The 20,267-nt window shown below is 39.7% G+C and overlaps 1 protein-coding gene across 2 annotated transcripts in view; it reads right to left on the reverse strand.

Annotated features, from left to right (window-relative positions):
• The window catches only part of SLC12A1 (solute carrier family 12 (sodium/potassium/chloride transporter), member 1), a 138,952-nt gene that overhangs the window by 38,284 nt on the left and 80,401 nt on the right, over window positions 1–20,267 (reverse strand). For both annotated transcript variants that reach the window (XM_006831681.1, XM_006831680.1), the window contains exons 18-19: window positions 13,255–13,395; window positions 10,234–10,340 (exon numbers count right to left, since the gene is read on the reverse strand). In XM_006831681.1, the coding sequence (XP_006831744.1) occupies window positions 10,234–10,340; window positions 13,255–13,395 (248 nt within the window). The remainder of the gene's footprint in view (window positions 1–10,233; window positions 10,341–13,254; window positions 13,396–20,267) is intronic.

The following is a 20,267-nucleotide window of genomic DNA, read 5'->3' on the forward strand; positions in this document are numbered from 1 at the left end:
GTCAATTCTGAATCCTAGGACCCCACATGCTCCAGAGGAGAACTTTACTCCTTAAGGCTTCTATGGGTAGGTCACCAGGCCTGTCTTCCAAGGCACTTCGGGGTAGGTTCAAACTTCAATCTTTCAACCATTCATGGAGGGTTTGACCATTTGGGCTTCTGTATCTTGGGTACTGGTGGAGTCAATTTATTAAGATAGTAAATTAACTCGAATTGTGACTAACAGATTTTCACATACTTTAAAAACAACTGATTATTTTATAAAGAAAATGAAATAACCACAGGAATGTTGAGAATAGAGTGTTTTCAAGCTGCAAAAACCCTTTGACACAATCAGCCATGCCTCCTATCTGTCTAGGAGGAATCTTTCTGCAATACTTAAGTTCCTGGCTAAAAATCTTCCCAGTGCCTCTGGGGAGCCATTGACAGGCTGTTTGAGACAATGCTTTTCCACAGCCACTCTGTGTAGCTAGAGATAGCTCATGTGCTTTCTTTGCACCCAACCCAATGGAATTATATTACCTAGAAAGGGAAAGAAAGGCTCCCTTTCTATTATATCTACTCCTATAGACAATGTTTACCCTGGCCCTAAAGAGAAAGCCGAAGCAATTAAGACTTTAAGCTTATTTAAAATGTCCTCCTCAGGAGCTCCTTTGTTCAATGTCTAAGAATTGAAACCCAGGGCCCCTTTTCATTGGGTCACCTTCCCCTAGGTACACTGCAGTTTGTCACTGTCCCTCCCACCTAGGCAAGCAAGTTTTCAATGGGCAAAGTAAATCTGGATTTTCAGATAACGATGCAAATAAACTCAGTGCAATCTGAAGAGACACTTGAAATTCAAACCACAAATAATCTTCAGGTTAGCAAAACTCAATAATCTTAGCAAGAGTTGTCAGAAAGTAAATTCTTCACAAGCAAATCTGTAATTGTCCTTGTTTACAAAGGGTAGACAACGTGCTCCCCCAAAATTTCTTTGTACTCTGTGTTAAGCAAAATAATGGCTCCCAAAAGATACCCATGTCCTATTTGCCAAAGCCTGTGAATATGTTATGTTACAAGGCAAAAGGCACTTTGCAGATGTGATGAAATAATTATGTGATCAGATGTGGTTTCTGCTCTTGTTTTAAATGCCATTCAGTTGGCTCTAACTCATAGTGACCTGTACAGTGTTTCTGAGGCTGTAAATCTTTATGGGAGCAGAAAGCCTCATCTTTCTTTCATGGAGCAACTGGTAGATTTGAATTGCTGACCTGTGGTTAGCAGCCCAGCCCATTACTCTGTGATTAAGGACTTTAAAATAGGAATTATCTCCTGGGGTCTGAAGTAATCACAAGCAGTGACATCACTGGAGGGGTGCTGGGGCACAGACTCTACTGGATGACGGTGTTAGAGGGAGTTGGTACAACAATGCCTGACTATGAAATTGTTCTGCAGTGTTTCAAAAGACATGTGTCATTTAAAAATAAATATATCCTGTATTTTGTTATACACAACGCAACCACATATAGGAGTCCTGGTGTGGCACTGTCAGATAAGCACTAGACCACAAGGTCAGTTTGAACCGCAAGGTTGGTGGTTCAAACTTTACTGGAAACCCTATACGGGGTCGCTATGAGTTGGAATTGACCCAATGGCACTTAACAACAACATTTTGCTATAATAACAATAACATTTTCCTTAAGGCCATTTTACATATATCAGTATACCTACAAGATGAAAACTCTATGCTAATTTACTTTTTTATATGGTGCAGTAGAATAAGCACTGGACTGCTAACTGCAAGGTCAGCAGTTCAACCCATCAGCTGCTTCTGGGTACCATACAGGTTGAGTCTGAGTTGGAATTGACTCAATGGCACTTAACAGCAGCAATGCAGTCTCAGGAGTCCTGGTGTGACAATGTAGGAAAGCACTGGACTGCTAACAGCGAATTTGGAGGTTCAAATCTACCAGCTACTTTTTGGAAATCCTATACAGGGTCATTATGAGTTGGAACTGACTCGATGGCACTTTACAATGACAACAGTGTGCTCTCAGCACGTCTATGTTAGTTTGTCTGTGATGTCTTTCATATTTTTGTGATTCTGGAAGCTAAACCACTGGTGTTTCAAATCCCACAGGATAAATATAATAGGGTCCCCGATGGTAGACAAATTTCAGTGGAGCTTCCGGTCTAAGACAGACTAGGAAGGAGGACCTGGCAATCCACTTCCAAACAAGTGGGCTGATGAAAACCTATGAACAGCAGCTGAACAGTGTCTGATATCATGCATGAAGATGAGCCCCTCAGTCAAAATACACCTGAGGAAGAGCTGCTTCCTCATATAGAGTTGACCTTAATGATGTAGATGGAGGACAGCTTTTTCAAGACCTCCTTTTGCTGATGTGGCACAACTCAAAATGAGAAGAAAGAGCTGCCAACATTCATTAGTAATTGAGACGTGGCAAGTACAAAGTATGAAACTAAGAAAAGCAGAAGTCATCAAAAATGAAATGGAATGCATATGGTATTAGTGAATTGAAATGGTATTGCCCATTTTGTATCAGACAGTCAGATAGCCTACTGTGCAGAGAATGACAAATGGAAGAGGAACAGCATCACGTTTATTATCAAAAAGAACATTTCGGAACAAACAAGATGGCAAACCGGGTAGAAGTGCAGTGAGGAACTCCGTCAGCAACAGCACAGAATACCCGACCAAGCAGGCTCAGGGAATGGTGCCAGAACTCTGAACCACATATAAAGGAATATTTAGAAGGTTGGAAGGCTTACAGCTAGGGGAATTTGTAGCAGAAGCAAGAAATCCAGTGCTTTCTAATCCAAGATGCTCAGCTGCTCCCAGAGTCGCCATCTTGGGCGAGACCAAGTGGGGGAAGGATCAGAGTAGCCATGGACACCTGATAGAACTGCAGAGCGAGTGGACACCCCACCCACACCTCTCAAGGGTTCTATTACGCATGTGCACAGATCTCCTCAAAATTTAAAGGTACAGTTTCCACTTAATACCAAACAGCAGTGCAAAATGGTGACAGCCAGCCCTGAACTGTTTATCACTAGGAAAAAGGCCTGAACTGGGGTAGTGGAGCAGGACACGCAGACTAAACAGGAAATAGGCCAAAAATGAAATGCTGAATTACAGCACAACAACCAACAGTAGCATCTTGAAATTTATCAGGAAGAAGAGTGAAAACGGAAGCCCATCAGAAAGGGAGGCAATCAGAAAGCATAAAAAATACCAAAACACACACCTATCTAAGTATTAAGGCCACAGATAACTCCTGAATATGCCCGAAAAACAGAAGCAGATGACCATATCAGCACATGTCCAGAAACGAGATAAAGTGACTAAGGCAAATGAACTGGAAGTAGACCTACACTCCATACTGGAAGATGGGCAGGCTTTGGAAATGCCTGGCAAGAAATTCAGAAAAATGATTATAAAATGTTAAAAACACTATACAATGGAGTTGAGAAAAACAAGGAAGAAGTCAGGAAAGCACTAGAGGAACAACAAACAATTCAAAACCTACAGAAAGATGTCCAAATGACTAATAATAGAATATCAGAAATGGACAATACACTGAAAAGGCATAGGAGTAGAATTGAAGAGATAGAAGCTAGAACTAGTGATCTAGAAGCTAAATCTCTTAACACTACTAAGATAGACAAGCAAGCAGAAAAAAGGATTAAAACATTCAAAGAAGACCTAAGATTCATGTTGGATAACATGAAGAGGAATCACTTAAGAATTATCAGCATTCCAGAGCAGGAAGAATCACACAAGTCCACAGACGAGATAGCTGAAGAGCTTCTGGAAGAAAATTTTCCTAACATCCTTAAAAGCAAAAAAAAATAAACATTCAAGAAGCTCAACAAACCCCAGGACGGATAGACCCTAAAAGAAAATCACCAAGACATATCATAATCAAGCTCTCCAAAATCAAAGATAAGGACAGAATCCTAAAAGCAGCTTGGGAAAAGAGAAGTGTAACACATAAAGGCAAGCAAGTCAGATTAAGCTCAGATCTCTCACCAGAAACCATGCAGGCAAGAAGGCAATGGGGAGACATATATAAAACCCTGAAAGAAAAAAAAACTGTCACCCAAGAATCTTCTACTCAGAAAAGCTGTCAATCAAATATGATAGTGTAATCAAAACATTCCAGGATAAAAAGAAGCTAAGGGATTTTGCCAAAGCCAACCCTGCGATGAAAAACACCCTAAAGGAAGTTCTGTGGACTGAGAACCAACAGGAAGAGACAATAACCAGAGAATGACGTACATGGCAGCAACACCCTGAACTCAGTCGACAAATGGAAGAGTCAAGAACAGAATAGAAGTATAAGAACAGAGGATCTGGGAGGTCAGTCTATGATCAAAAGAATTACAATGTGACAGAAGGTAAACAGAGAGGAACAGAGATTGAGGTGGTGAGAAAGTCAGGTAGATTACAGGATAAAATAGATTGTCTTAAATGGAGGGAAGAGTTAAGGAAAATAAGGTGACCATAACGGCGGGGTTAGGGTGGGGGGTTTAGTTTGGGTATTGGGGAGGGCAATACAAGAAGGGGGAGGAGGTGGAAGAACAAGGTAGATAGGGGAACACTGAGACAGGTTTGCGTAGTCTAAATGGGACAGAGGTAAATAGAAATACATGCTCAACCTTGGAACAACAAGGCTCTGTGATATAAGGATCTAGGCATAGTTTGAAGAGGGGAAAGAATACTAAGATGCTTGACTGTCTTATGAATATTGGTTTCCCTTCCCTACTATTGTAAAATAGACACCTGAGTGGGATAGAAAGGAATGTCGGGAAACATGATTACAGAAAATTTGTAAGGTCATCTTCAGCCTATAACTGATTGGAATACCTAAAAGGGGCTCTAGAACTTACCCGGTGAAATAGGCCTCTTGTGGAGCCTTTACAGAGTATAGGACCTTAGGTGGAATCCTGAGTCCCATCCAGAACCTTCTGAAGTGGGATATTCCCACTAGAAAGGACAAGCAGACCAGCCTGGAACAGCTACAGTGATAGAAGATACATCTTCAAAAAAAGATCATCAGGAAAAGCCCAAAACAAAAATATCAGCATAACTGGCTACTGCAAGAATAAGCAAACAGTTTGCCAAGACGCCATCAAAGCAAGCAATCAAGTTCCTTCAGGACAAACTCTCCTCTAAGCCTGAAACTCAAAGGGAACACATGAGCAGGCATGTAAATTTGCTGGTGACCACATTGGTCTACTAGTGAGCTGAAGAGGGGGAAAGGCAGCAATGAAGAAATGGGCTGAGTTCCACTGCAGTCCATTGATTCCTGCTGACCTGGAGATGAGAGAGAGAATAGGAAAGGCTGATCGGTCCAAAGTGTGTTGAGACCTGGGTTCACCTGAGCCCATGGACAAGGACATAGCCATAGAGGGCTAGAGCTGAGAGTGAAGTATCCAGCTGATACAAAGTGAGGGGAGAGGCACAAGAACACCCAAACTTGCAGAAAGTACCCATTTGACCTAGCCTCAATTGCTTGCTAATCAGAACTTGATTAGAGGAAAATTTAAAAAAAAATTTTATAAAGGAAACAAGAGTAAATTGCTACAATTTGATGAACCTGACCTATCCTCATGGAGGTGGTATCTCTAAATACCAACAGGGAGGGAAGGAATCTTCACATCAGGTATCAACGCTATCCCCTCTGTATACAGGGTAGAGAGGAACGGGCAACTTAGACATTGGCTACCTAAAATGAGGGAGTGATAAAGGCACAAAGTGACTGGCTTACAAAGTTTCAAGAGGGAGTTTAGTTTAAGAGTGTGTGGGGGAAGAAAGAGTCCCCACTGAATAGTTTTCATCTTGTCTAGATGGGTCTGGTGAAAAGAGATGGGGATAAGATTCTTATGATTTAATACTGAGTACTTGGTATCATGAATAATTGCGACCGTCACAATTGTAAAGGTAGAAGTTTTGTAACAAAAACAGGGGAGTGGTTAATCTCACAGTCCAGAAACAGAGGACCCTAGGATCATCAAGGGAGAAGAGCACAAGCAGAATGTGGGACCTTATCCAGAGGAGCAGCGATGCCAGAGATGGAGGCAGAGATGGGGTCATGGAGAGGGAGAGCTGCTAAGGACGCTAGATTCATAGGAAGAGAGGGACTAAGAGCTGGTGACCAGGAGGCAGACTTGCAGAATGTGCCCTTTGGATGTGTAAATCATTATATATGTCTGAGTGTTTTGTTTTGTTTTGTTTTAAGGGCTAAAGTGAATAGAGCGAAACACTGTTAACGGATGGCACATGCAGGGGATTATAATCATTGTAATGAAACAAGATGTATGATTTGTTGAATGTAAAACTGATGATCTACCCTGTAAACTTTCACTCAATCCACAATAAAAACCTTGAAAAAAAACAAGAAAGAGAGAAAAAAAGAACATTTCAATATTGTATGAGACCACTATTGTAAAAAGTTAAGAAAATATTTTTTTGATAAAAAGAAAGAATTCATGAAGATTAACAGGGTTGGGGGAGGCCTAGTGTGATGTTCTAAGATCAGCATTGGACTGATAACCACAAGGTTGGTGGTTTAAGCCTGCTAGCTGCTCCTTAGAAACTCTATACGTAGTTACTATGAGTTGGAACTGACTTGATGGCACTTAACAACAACAAGAACAACAAACCTAGGGTGGGAGGAAAGGGGAAATTATTCATTGGCTAAAGAGTAGACACAAGTGAACATGGATGACAGGGCAAGCAACAAACAAGAGGAGGTTGGCAGAGAAATGATGAAAGTAGCAGAAGACACAAGGAGGAATACAAGAGTTAAAGTGAATAGAGGTAAATACTGTTAACTGATTATACATGGAGGGGATTGCCGTCATTGTAATGAGATAAAGTATGTGATTTGTTGAAGGTAAAATTAATGATCTGCACTGTAAACCTTCAAAAGAAAAAGAATATTTCAAGATCTGCAATTTAATACAATGCTGTCAGTGAAAGGATAATATCCATAAACCTACAAAGAAGATCACCTACTATGACTACTATTCGAATGTATTCACCAACCACTAGTATGAAAGATGAAGAAATTGAAGGTTTTTACCAAATTTTGTAGTGCGAAATTTATCAAACATGCGATCAGGATACATTAGTAATTACTGGATTTGAATGTAAAAGCTGGAAATAAAGACAGATGCCAGAGATTACATGATAGAATTGTGCAAAATTATATAAACAGCAATTATACACATGGACTTTACTGGATGGAATGTATAGGAATTAAGTCGACCACATCTGTGGGAAGAGACGATGGAAAAGCTTAATATCATCTAGTTAGAACAAAGGCAGTGGATGACTGTAGAACAGATCCTCACATGCCCATCTGCCAGCTTAATTTGAAGCTGAAGAAAATTAAAACAAGTTCACTAGAGTCAAAGCATATAACCTTAAGTCTATCCCACCTGAATTTAGAGACCATCTCAAAAATAGATCTGACACTTTGAACACTAATGATCAAAGACCAGATGAGTGTGGAATGGTATCAAAGACACCATATGTGCAGAAAACAAAAGGTCATTAAAAAGACAGGAAAGAAAGATAAGACAAAAATCGAAGAGACCTGAAACTTGCTGTCTTAGTTCTCTAACGCTGCTAGAAAAAGCAATACCACAAATGGATAGCTTGTACAAACAGAAGTGGGTTTTCTTGTGGTTTAGGAGGCTAGAAGTCTGCATTTGAGGCACTAGCTCTAGGGAAAAGCTTTCTCTGTTGGTGCACAGTTTAGGAGAAAGGGCCTTACCTCCTTCCAGTGCCACACCAGGCCTTCTATTTAAGCAATTTTTATAACTATATTAATCATATATTATTCTAAGGTTAAAATGGATAATAATCATTACTTAGGATTTTGCATGGTCTGGTATGGGAGAAGGTCCCTGAGGAGCATGAATTGCTAAGCTGACCAACCGTAGTGATACCACCAGTCACAAGGGTCCTTACACGTGAAATTGGGAGAAAAAGACGAGGCCAGAGTGATGCAGTGTGAAGACTCAAGCCATCATTGTCATGTTTCAAGATTGAGGCAAGTGCCCATAGGTCAAGGAATATAGGTAGCCTTCACCATTAATATGTTTATGTAAAACTAATACAGATTCAAATGAAAATTAAGCTACACTTTCTTGCTTAAGGGGTACTGAGTCTCTCTTTGAGGTGCTGAATAATTTTTGGCATTAGTGATGATGGCTGGGCAACATGATGAATGTGACTGGTATCACTGGATTGTACATTTTACATGGTTAAAATGGCATTATTATTATTATTATTATTATTATTATATGAGGGGGCTTCAAAAAGTTCATGGAAGAATTCCATTATCTATGGGTTCCATTTTTCCACCAACTTTCTGAAGTCTCCTCATATATATTTGACCGCAGTTAAAAAGCAGCAGGAGAACAAAGCAAATTAAAAATTAAACTACAATTTAAAATAGTATAGACCTTTAATAAAGCCCTTTCTCTATTCAATGAAAAATCATAAATACTACACGATTGTAATTACATCCCACAATTGTAGTAATATCCCACATTAACATGGGATAAAAAGGAAAATACTGTGTTTTCCTTTTGGTTGTAAAAGAACAAAACAACTGGGAAAGGAAATACAATGGGCATGCCTGATTGTGTTGGTTCTCTACTAACCCCCGGTCTAAGACAGTAAAGTCATTAAAATTTACCAAGCCAGCTAGGTTTTAGACTAGTACAACCTTAAGAATATATAATTTTGTTTTAAACATTAAGTACTCTTTAGTTCAATAAGATTGGGTTTGATTATTTTGGCCCTGTTGAATTTCTAATATGTTTGGGGTGGTGGGGAGGTTGCAAGATGATGTTGTTGTTAGGGACTGCAGAGTCGGTTCCGACTCATAGCGACCCTGTTTAGGGCTTCTGAGAAGCAGCTGGTGGGTTTGAACTGCTGAGCTTGTGGTTAGCAGTTCAGTGCTGATCTTACAGTGCCACACCAGGATGATATGAGGATGATGTTGTTGATACGAGAATGATGTTGCTAAGTGCTGTAGAGTCAGTTCTGACTCAAAGTGACTGTGCATAGGGTTTCCAAGGAGCTGTTGGTGAATTTGAACCACCGACCTTGAGGTTCAAACTGAGCTTGAGGTCTACTTTATTATCCCACAGAGCCACACCAGGACTCTACAAGGATGTTGTTGTTGTTGTTAAGTGCCATCGACTTGGTTCTGACCCATAGCAACCCTGTATAGGGTTTCTAAGGAGCAGCTGGTGAGCTTGAACCGCCAACCTTGCAGTTCAAATGGCTTTGCAGTCTGGCGCATTAACCCACAGCGCCACACCAGGACTCATTCCATGAGGATGATGTTGTTAAGTGCCGTCGAGTCGGTTCCGACCCATAGCGACCCTGTACAGGGTTTCCTAGGGTGTAAATCTTTACGGGAGTAGAAAGCCTCATCTTTCTCCCGCGGAGCGGCTGGTAGTTTCGAACCGCTGACCTTAAGGTTCGCAGCCCGATTCATAACCACTAACGCTACCAGAGCTCTCCTTCCATGAGGATGATACAAGGTATCAAATCACGGGTATCAAATAACGGGTGGTATGATCGACTATTTACATACTTTCCCCCCCAAATCACTATTTTTTTTCTTCTACTTCTTTTGTTCCTAGAGGTGAGATTGAGGAAGAATCTAGATCACAGGAGGCAGACGTAATCTATTTCTAAGAACTAACTGTGGTTCTAAATGTAACCAAACAACTTTGGCTGACCCTGCAAGATTCTAACCCTGACCACTTGATTTAGCATTATCTTAGTGCACAGAGAGCACCAAGAGGAGCCAGACAGCAGCAGCCCAGGGGTGGAGAGCAGGCCTTACACTTCTGGTAAACACAATTCTGATGAATCGCTTAACGCATAGGTCCCCCAGGTTAGGAGTACTGCTAAGGAAATTTGTCTTTGGTCAATAATGCTTATCATTTCAGAAGATGAATACTATTTTATTATGCTTTTTGAGGTTGTTATTGTGTGCCACACTCAGAGAGCCTCTTACAGGGTTTCTGAGGCTGTCAATTTCTGTGGGAACAGAAAACCTCATCTTTCTCCTGAGGAGCAGCTGGGCTCAAACTGCGGACCATGTGGTTCACAGGCCAGTGTCTATCCTACAGAGCCACGGCACTCCCCTAGTTAGTGCTTTATAAACAAGCAGATACGTTGAAAGCCTTCACTTACTGTATGATTCCCACGTAGTTCTCAATCTCTGCCAGGGAAGCCTTCCTCCAGTTTTTTTTATATCCAATAACCAGAGTGTTTGGTTTCATTCTTCCCAAGCCAGAGGCCTAAACAGAGTACATAAAAACATGGGCAGTCCTTACCAGACCCAGAAAACAGCATCACAAATGAAAAATAATGTCCAAAAGAGCACCGGAGTAATGTTCTGAAGATTCAGAAGATTAGATTACATTTTAGTGCATGTCCTTCATGCCTGTACCCAAGCATAAAATAGGAAGATTAGTTCTAAATCATCTCAGCCATAAATGGATTTTAGATGACAGAAATGTAGCTTTTCTAAATTAGTAGTCATTTGCATTTCTTCTGACACACTCATTAAAATGGTTCAATAATTTAAAATCAAGTGAAGTTTGGCTTAGTTGTTGGTATGAGTGTTGAAACATAGTGGTACAAAACTCATTGTCACCTGCTATATCCATAATGACATTAGCAATAAAATCCATGTTTGGAAAAGTCTTACATACAAGATTTCTACTTGTATTATTTATTGAAGACTAACTGGGTTATGCGTCTAGAGCTTAATTCTCTTGAATGATAGTATTGTTAATAGCCATCTTCCATATGAGAAGTTTCATTCCCCTCGTTAGATGATAGGATATGGCTTCCAATTAATTAAATTTAACTTGGCAATATTAATCACATAGTGTTATGTTAGGTGGTTTGGGAGAGGACTGAGATGTGCACTTCAGCCTTTAGGAATATCAAGTAAGATTGAGAAGACAAGATATACTCAAATGACTATAATATAAGTACTCAGGCAATAGGGGAGTCCTGGTGTGGTGCTGTCGACTGCTAACCATCAGGTTGGCAGTTCTAATCCACTAGCTGCTCTTTGTTTCCATACCTATGTCTTTTCTCACTCTACTCCTATACCATCTCTGTCTTCTGATGCCTAGCTGAAAATGTTATTATTTTACAAATCTTCTGTGATACTTTTATATTAAATGTATAAATCTTCTAATATTTGAGCTACTGAAAAGAATCATAGCTCACTAAAAAACAAAAACAAAAGAAAAAGTGAGTTGCTATCAAGTAGTTGTCAACTCATTTGTGCATAATAGAACTTGTTCTGTAGAATTTCCAAATCTGTGGCCTTTCAGAAGCCAATCACCAGGCCTTTCTTCCAATGCACTTCTGGGTGGGTTCAAATCCCCACCCTTTGAGTTAGTAGCCAAATACTTAACTTTTTGTCCCCCTAGGGGCTCCCTACCTTCCCAACATGTTTAACCAAAGCGATACTGAAAAGAAACTCACTACTGAGAGAAAAAAAATCACCATTTTACGATGACATCTATTTCTATGGTGCAACAAACTAATAACAGATGAAAAGAGCCTCCAACAAGAGACTAGGTTTTGCAGAAATGACTTCTTTGCATGTGCATCAATGTTGCAACTGTTCTTTGGGGATATTCGAGTCAGAGATGCATCAAATGCTCATAATCTCCAAAATAGTATGGTTTAATCATTATTTTATTTTATTTTTCTGCCTAAATAAGCATAAGAGTTACCTGAACGCAGTCCTGAATTCTTACAGTACTGAACCAGGCTACTCTGAAAGTCAAGAATTTACTGCATCATTTGTACACTTAGAATAGGAGTGTTTCAACCATATTAAAGCCAAAATGATTAGAAAGCCAAGCCTTATAATTTCTGAGCATCTTTTGGATTGTTTTAGGAATTCTCAGGCATTCTAAATTGTGAAGATCAGAAATAGGGGTAGATTTTATGTGCTAGAGGTTCAAACTCACCAGCTGCTCCTTGGAAAACCTATACAGTATCGCTATGAATCGGAACCAACACGAAGACACTTAACAACAAGTGGAGGTAGTGATGGTGGTGTGCTGTGGAGTTGGGTCTGACTCATAGCGACCCTGTATAGGGTTTCCAAGGCTGCAAATCATTGTTGTTATTATTGTTAAGTACCGTGGAGTCGGTTCCGACTCATAGTGACCCTGCACAGGGTTTCCGAGGCTGTAAATCTTTACGGGAGCAGAACGCCTCGTCGTTCTCCCGCGGAACCGCTGAAGTTTCAAACTGCTGACCTTGAGGTTAGCAGCCCGATTCGTAACCACTACACTACCAGAGCTCCTTCATTACAGGAACAGAAAGTTTCATCTCTCTCCTGCAGAGCACTGGTAGATTCAAACTGCTAACCCTGCAGTTTACAGGGCTCCACAAGAAAGGAGCTCTGGTAGCGTAGTGGTTACAAATTGGACTGCGAACCGAAAGCTCAGCAGTTCGAAACTACCAGCTGCTCCGCTGGGAGAAAGATGAGGCTTTCTGCTCCCGTAAAGATTTACAGCCTTGGAAACCCTGTTCAGGGTCGCTATGGGTCGGAACCGGCTCGACGGCACTTAACAACAACAACAACACGAGAAAGGTTAAGAAAGTGAGGGAGAAAGGGAAAAAAAGGGGGGAAGGTGGGAGAACTGTGGGCTTCAGTGCTGAACCCGAGTTTATTACATTTTATTCAACATTCTGGAAATAATTTAGGAGCGTAAGGAGATTTTACGCCCAGATCACCATGCATTTATTTAGTTGAGTCTAGCAGCTGCCCTCATACTATTTGCAAAAGAAAAAAGGGAAAGAATGCCTGACTTGAGCGATGCTATATGCAGCATGAGATGCAAAAATGGTTTGAAGTTTTAATAGGATCCTGAATGTCGTCAACCATCAGAACAAATTTGCATTTCAATAAGTATGGGGACCGAATATATGCTGGTGGCCAAAGGCAACCTCATTTTCCATTTGCAGTGTATCATTCATAGTTCATTGTAATAGAACCTTTCTGCTTTTGTCTTAGCTTTGCCTATCCCCAGGAATGGGAAATGAATTCCTTAACTAACTGCATTGATCTCGGATGTAGGCTGCCTGACTGTATCTGTGCACTTGGGAGCTTCATTAACGTGGAGTACTAATTGTCTGTTGCCTTTGTGCTCACTCCCCCAATACCAACCATACCTGAAGGAGACTTCGGACACCATCTCTGAAACAGTCTGCTGCTACGGCAGCATAAAAGGCCTTGATTTTGTTCTTTATAAGCCAGGCCTGCTTTTTCGCCATGCCACTATTCATCTCCTTAACACACAGCTTGCGCGGTCCCTGTAGGACACAATGAAATATTGGTTAGAAGTCCTGCTATTAGACGTTACCCTGCTGTGGTTTTCTAAAGGACAAAAATAGCTGGCAATGCCCTTTTGAGTTAAGAAATAAGAAAGAGGGACGTACACCTCACTAAACAGGGTTCACACAGATCCAACCTTTTGGAGAGTCTCTGGGCTGCTCACATTACTCACTCTCCACCCTAAATATCTCGAGTGATTTCGGCATCTACTTAATTAACTGCCTCATTCTGAATGAAAAGCACCAAGGGCAATAGGGCACATGAGGAAAATACTGAAAATGTGATTGAAATGTCTCAGGATAAAGACACAATCAACCTTTGACTCAATGGTATGAACCACTTTCAGGAATGCCAAGGTAATCTCAGCTAGAGCCCAATTCCAAGAAATGGACAGAGCTTTCTAGAGCCAGACGTGGTGAGCTACAAATCTTGCCACGAGCTACCACATCTTGACAATCTTATTAGGATGATTCATTGCTTTTTGTGTGTGGCAAGAATACAGTTAACACCATGTTTCTCTGTGTAACGTTGACACATAAACAAACAAACCTGCTGCCATCAAGTTAATTTCTACTCAGAGTGACCCTATATAGTGTTTCTGAGATTGTAAATCTTTAAGGGTGCAGAAAGCCTCATCTTGACCCCATGGAGTGGCTGGTGGATTTGAACTGTTGACCTTGTGGTTAGCAGTCCAATGCTTATCCTACAGTGCCACCACTGGCATACAAATAAATTAACGTTTCCCTGTCACTCACCCTATTTGGTGAGGTAAGAGGAACAGAGGTGGCTGGTGCAGCACTGTAGGATAATGCACTGGACCGCAAGGTTGGTTTGAACTGCAAAGTCAGCAGTTCAAACCCACCAGCTACTCTTCAGAAACCCTATACAGGATCGCTATGAGTGAGAACCAAGTCAATGGCATTTAACAACAAGAAAGACTGTAGTAGTAATAGCGGTGGTGGTTATGTGCCATGGAGTCGGTTCCAACTCACAGCGACCCTGTACAGGGTTCCGAGGTTGTAAATCTTTATGGGAGCAGAAAGCCTCATCCTTCACCCGTGGAATACCTGGTAGTTTCAAACCGCTGACCCTGCGGTTTGCAGCCCAGTTCATAACCACTACGCTACCAGAGCTCCTTAGTAGAAGTAGCAGATGAGGCATTTTATAATTTCAACCTTTGAGTTCCAGGAATTCATTTTTTAATGAAAAACTCTATTCTTGTTTATCATTCCTTAAAAGTTCAAGCTAACGTTTCTTCTCATGTTTCAATTCAATCCACTATTTTATTTATTAATCCACTATTTTATTTATTTTTATTTTCTGAGATGCATCTGACAGGGTACAAAGCTGTTGTTCTCCTGGGAAATTAATTTGATTCATAGAGAGATTTGATATTTTATTAAGTTGCCTAAGATGTCATCTGAGTCATCTGGGACCTTTATAAAATGCAGATTCTGATTAGTAGGCCTGGGGCAGGATTTAAGGCATCTTGGTGGTGCAGTGAGTTAGGTGTTAGACTGTTAACCACAAGGTTGATAGTTCAAATCTACCAGCTGTTCTATAGGAGAAAGATGAGGCTATCATCTCATAAAGATTTAATCCTCAGAAACCCCATGTTATTGTTGTTGTTGTTAAGTACCGTTGAGTCACTTCTGACTCATTGCAACCCTGTATAGGATTGCCAAGAAACAACTGGTGAACTTCAACCTTGCAGTCCAGTGCATTAACTCACAGAGCCACATGCCATCAAGTTGGTTCTGACTCACAGTGATTCCTATGCACAGCAGAACGAAGCACTATCCAGATCTGCACCATGCTCACAATTGTTATGCTTGGTCCCATTGCAGCTGCCACTATGCAAATCCACCTCACTAGGGATCTTCCTCTTTGTTGCTGACCCTCCACTTTACCAAGCATGAGATCCAACTCCAGGGACTAGTCCCTCCTGATAACATGCCTGAAGTATGAGAAATGAAGTCACATCATCCTGGCTTCTAAGTCACACCATTCTGGCTGTCCTTCTTCCAACACAGATTTGTTTATTCTGTCAGTCCATGGTACTTTCAATATTCTTCTCCAACACTATAATGCAAATGCACCAATCCTTCTACAGTCTTATTTCTTCATTGTCCAACTTTCACATGCATATGAGGCTATTAAAAATAATATGGCAAGGGGAAAGCAGAATTCCCACTGAATAGTTTTCATCTTGTCTAGATGGGTCTGGTGAAAGATGGGGATAAGATTCTTTTGATTTAATAGTGAGTGATTGTTATCATGACTAATTGCAATTGTCACAACTGTAAAGATAGAAGTTTTATAATGAAACGGGGGAAGTAGTTAATCTTACATTCCAGGAACAGAGGACCCTAGGACCATCAAGGGAAAAGAGCATGAGCAGAATGTGAGACCATATCCAGAGAAGCAGTAGCTCCAGAGGTAGAGACAGAGATCACGATATGGAGAGATAGAACATCTGAGGACTCTAGACTCATGGAAAGAGAAAGGCTGTATGCTGGTAGCCAGGAGGCAGGCTTGCAGAATATGTCTTTGGCTGTTTAAATGACTATATATTCCTGAGTATTTTTGTGCATACCCCCCCCAAAAAAAAAAACAACAACAACAACAGAGGAAATAGAAAGAAATCCTATTGAATGCTGATGTATGGAGAGGATTGTAATCATGGCAATGAAATGAAATATGATGGGATGAGTGTAAAACCAATGTTCTCCCATGTAAACAATTCAATTCACAATAAAAACTTAAAAAAAAAAAACATGGCAAGCTAATATTCTCCCATGTAAACTATCACACAATTCACAACAAAAACGAAAAAAAAAAAGCAAAAATGGAATGACAAAAATAAATAAATAATATGGCTTAGGTCAGGCACACCGTAGTCTTCAAACTGATATCTTTGCTCTTGAGCACTTTAAAGAGGTTGTGTGCTATCGAGTCTCTGTCAGTCAGAATAGACTCAATGGCAGTGGGTGCAGTGCAGGATTTGCACCTCTAACATAATCCCAGGTGACATGGATGCTGCTAGTCCTTGGACCACACTTAGATTCACAGCATGAGAGTGCCTTGTGTTGAAAAGAAAGGCATTAGGCTGCATGAACAGCCCATACTATGCAGAGACAACTTACTTCCAATGTAAACTCGATAACCTCTTAAGCAACTGATTATCTTTCAGCTTTGATATTTTCTAAAAATAGAGATAAAATAATCCTGCAAGATTGTTTTAAGTAGTAATGAATAAAGTGCCCATTCCAATGTCTAGAAAATAGGAGGTGTTCATTCAAAGTTGATTTTTATGATCATAACGGAATGATCCAGTCTTGCTGAAACTACAAACCTAAACCTACCATTGTGTTTATTCTATGACAGAGCTGAAAGAGCGCTGAACTGGGCAACAGGATATTGGGATTAGATCTTACTCTGACGCTGACTATACTAATACTCTGGGCATGTCTCTTAGCATCTCTTTCTACAGCTTCCACAGTTGTAAAAATAAAGAAATTACTTAAACCAATACTGCTCAGAATGACAGCCCTGAGGCACATATGGCTACAGAGCATTTGAAATGTGGCTGGCCAAATTTTGAAGTCTTAGAATGAAATAAGTAAAATAAAAACAACTATGTCATTCATAATTTATGTTCATTAACACAATGAAATGACAATATTATGGATATATATGGTATTAAAGTTTACTTTACCTGTTTCTTTTACACTTTACAATATGACTACTAGAAAGTTTACAATTACATATATGACATATGTTATACCAGGGAGCTTCAAAAAATTTGTGGAAAAATTCCATTGTCTTTTAATTCCATGATCTCTGGGATCTGTCCATTTAAAATTTTATTTAAATTGCACTTGACTCTTTATGTACTTATTTTTTCCTATATATTTCCTATAACCTGACAACTTTTTGAAAGTAAATGAGTTAGAGATACAGTTGTTGTTGTTAAGTGTCGTTAAGTCAATTCTGACTCATAGCAATCCTTATGGGGTTCCTAAGGATCTACTAGTGGGTTTGAACCACCAGCCTTGTGGTTGGTAGTCCAGTGATTATTGTACAGCATCACACCAAGACTCCATAGAGATATAGGGAGGGTAGTTGTTAAACTGAAACCTTAGTCTAAGGAAAGACATGTTATTATGGATCAAATTTAGCTCAGGTTTCTAGACAGGCAATGCATACTGAATCGCTAGTCCTTTCTTAAGCCTTTCTTTTCCATCAACTGCAAGAAGGAATCTTTTATTTAGGGCAACTCAATGGTGACAACAGCCATAAGATGTAAGAATAACCAATAGCCAGGAAAGATGTTGGACCAATCAGTATATTGAGCTGTACCACAATGGCTGTGAACCCCTGGGGAAACTGACTTTTATTTAAATAAATACAGTCTAACGTATGTTTATTAGCATTATAAAAATCCAGATTAAACATTCATTGTGACAGAGAGATTTACTTTAATGCCTAAATTTGCCATATTGAGAGTCATAAAAATATTTCATGCAGAATCTCTAGTTGCTAAAAATGTGTATAATATTCTTGTAGCACACATATTAATGTGAGGCAAGACTGCAATACAAATGTATTAAGGAAAAAGCAAATTTAGCAAAGAGGGAAGACACATTGGAATATAATTGTTCAACATCTAAATATATCATAGTCAGAAAAATGAATTTTAGCACCCAATTAAAATATTATAGCGATTAGCTTCAGTTAGCATCCAAAATATAAGTCCATAAATTAATTGATTATTTGGATAGACAATAAAGATTTTAAAATCTTGTATATATTATAGCTTTGACATTGATTGAGAAAGGGCAAAGAATTTATAATTACATAGTCTGCAGTAGAAGTTGAATGAGAGGCAAATTTCTATAAATAAATATTTCAAAAAAGAAAGTAAACTTCAAAAAAGAAAGGATGCTAACACCCTTTGGATCAACCAGAAGAATTTGGGCCAAGCATAGCATTCTTTTCAACTTTCATTTTGAAAACTTTGAGAGACTTATCTGTCTTTCCTGTCATTTACCACTCTGGTTGGAACTGTGAGGATGAGATTTTTTTCTTTTCTGATTTGGTCCATATTTCATCTCACCATGTTTCCAAGTACCCATTAATGGGTCATTTCATTCATTGTGTGTTTGGTTCCGACACTGTTTTATTAGTATCAAGACAGTGGCTCACTGATAAATTGAGAAGGGATGCATCTAAAAAGAAGGTGTTTTCTTATTGTTGGATGTGGAGGTTGCTTTAAGAGGGGTGTTGATACGAATAGAAAATTGAGAATTTTCATTTCCCTAGGGTTATCTGTGCTTGACTAGTTTTTCATTGTAGCAATAGAGTTAGGAGTTGGTTGTCTTCTCTGAGTTTTCCCAAGAACTTTATTGAATTTAAAGAAAGATTTGGGTTTTATTAAGCTACTTTGTAAATTTTATAAATTTCCTGGAAGCAGTAAGGGTAAGATTTTTTTAAAAGGGGAGCTACAAGAGAAAGATGGTCAAAAGTCATTCTTTTTCTCCATTGCAATGAGAGAAGAGGACAGCCAAGAATGAAGGAAAAATTGAAGAGCAGGAGAGCCATCATTAGAAGTAGACCTGCATCTTGGTATCCATGTGAAAGAACTAGAAAGACGCCCATCCAACTCCATTGTCTTTGGAGAGGAAAATGCCTGTCACGTTGGGGTGTCTCAGAATGCAGACTGCAGTTTAAATCTGTAATGGCTGATTTCATTAAAAATGAGTGCAAATGGTTATAATGGTAAGTATATTGTTGTATATAACCAATCCTGGTGTGGTGCTGTAGTATAGGCACTGAACTGCTAACTCAAAGATTGTCAGTTCAAATCTACCATCCACTCCTTAGAAAACCTATCCAGAGTCACTATGAGTCAAAAATGACTTGACAGCACTTAACAGCATCTATATATTGGGAGCCCTGATTGTTGTTGTTGTGCCTTGGGGTTGGTTCCAACTCATAGTGACCCTGTGTAGGGTTTCCAAGAAGCAGCTGGTGGGTTCAAACTGCTGATTTTGTGGTTAGCAGTCCAGTGTTTATCCTATAGTACCAAACCAGGGGTTCAGAGAGCCCTGCTAGAGTAATGGATTATGAGCTAAGCTGCTAACCACAAAGTCCGTAGTTAAAATACACCAGTTGCTCTGTGGGAGAAAGGTGACGTTTTCTGCTCCTATAAGGATTTATAGTCTTGGAAACCCTATTCAGCGTCCCTATGAGTTGGAATTGACTCGGTGGCATACAACCACCACCACCACCAAATATATATATATTTATAAGTATATAAATATATATATAAATAAAAACATATATATATATATATGCATATGGAGCTCTGGTAGTGTAGTGGTTACTAATCGGGCTGTGAACCGCAAGGTCAGCAGTTCGAAACTACCAGTGGTTTCGCGGGAGAAAGATGAGGCGTTCTGCTCCCGTAAAGATTTACAGCCTCGGTATGAGTCGAAACCGACTCCACGGCACGTAACAACAACAACATATATATATATATATATATATATGTTTTTGTGAAGTGCCATCAAGTCATTTCTGACTCATAGTGACCCTGTATAGGGTTACCAATATTGTTGTTACAAGCCATTGAGTCAGTTTCAAGTCATAGCAACCCTGTAAAGGGTTTCTGAGGAGCAGCTAGTGAGCTTGAACTAGAGATCTTGCAGTTCAAACCGACCTTGGAGTTCAGCACATTAACCCATAGTGTCATATATATGTATATAGTTATATACAGCCATAATATTTTTTAATGAGTGAAACCTCTTTGACAAAAATGTTAATGGTTGTTAACTAGAAGAAATAG

Source organism: Chrysochloris asiatica, unplaced genomic scaffold (genome assembly GCF_000296735.1).
Source record: "Chrysochloris asiatica unplaced genomic scaffold, ChrAsi1.0 scaffold00004, whole genome shotgun sequence".
In the NCBI taxonomy this organism is placed as follows: Eukaryota; Metazoa; Chordata; class Mammalia; order Afrosoricida; family Chrysochloridae; genus Chrysochloris; species Chrysochloris asiatica.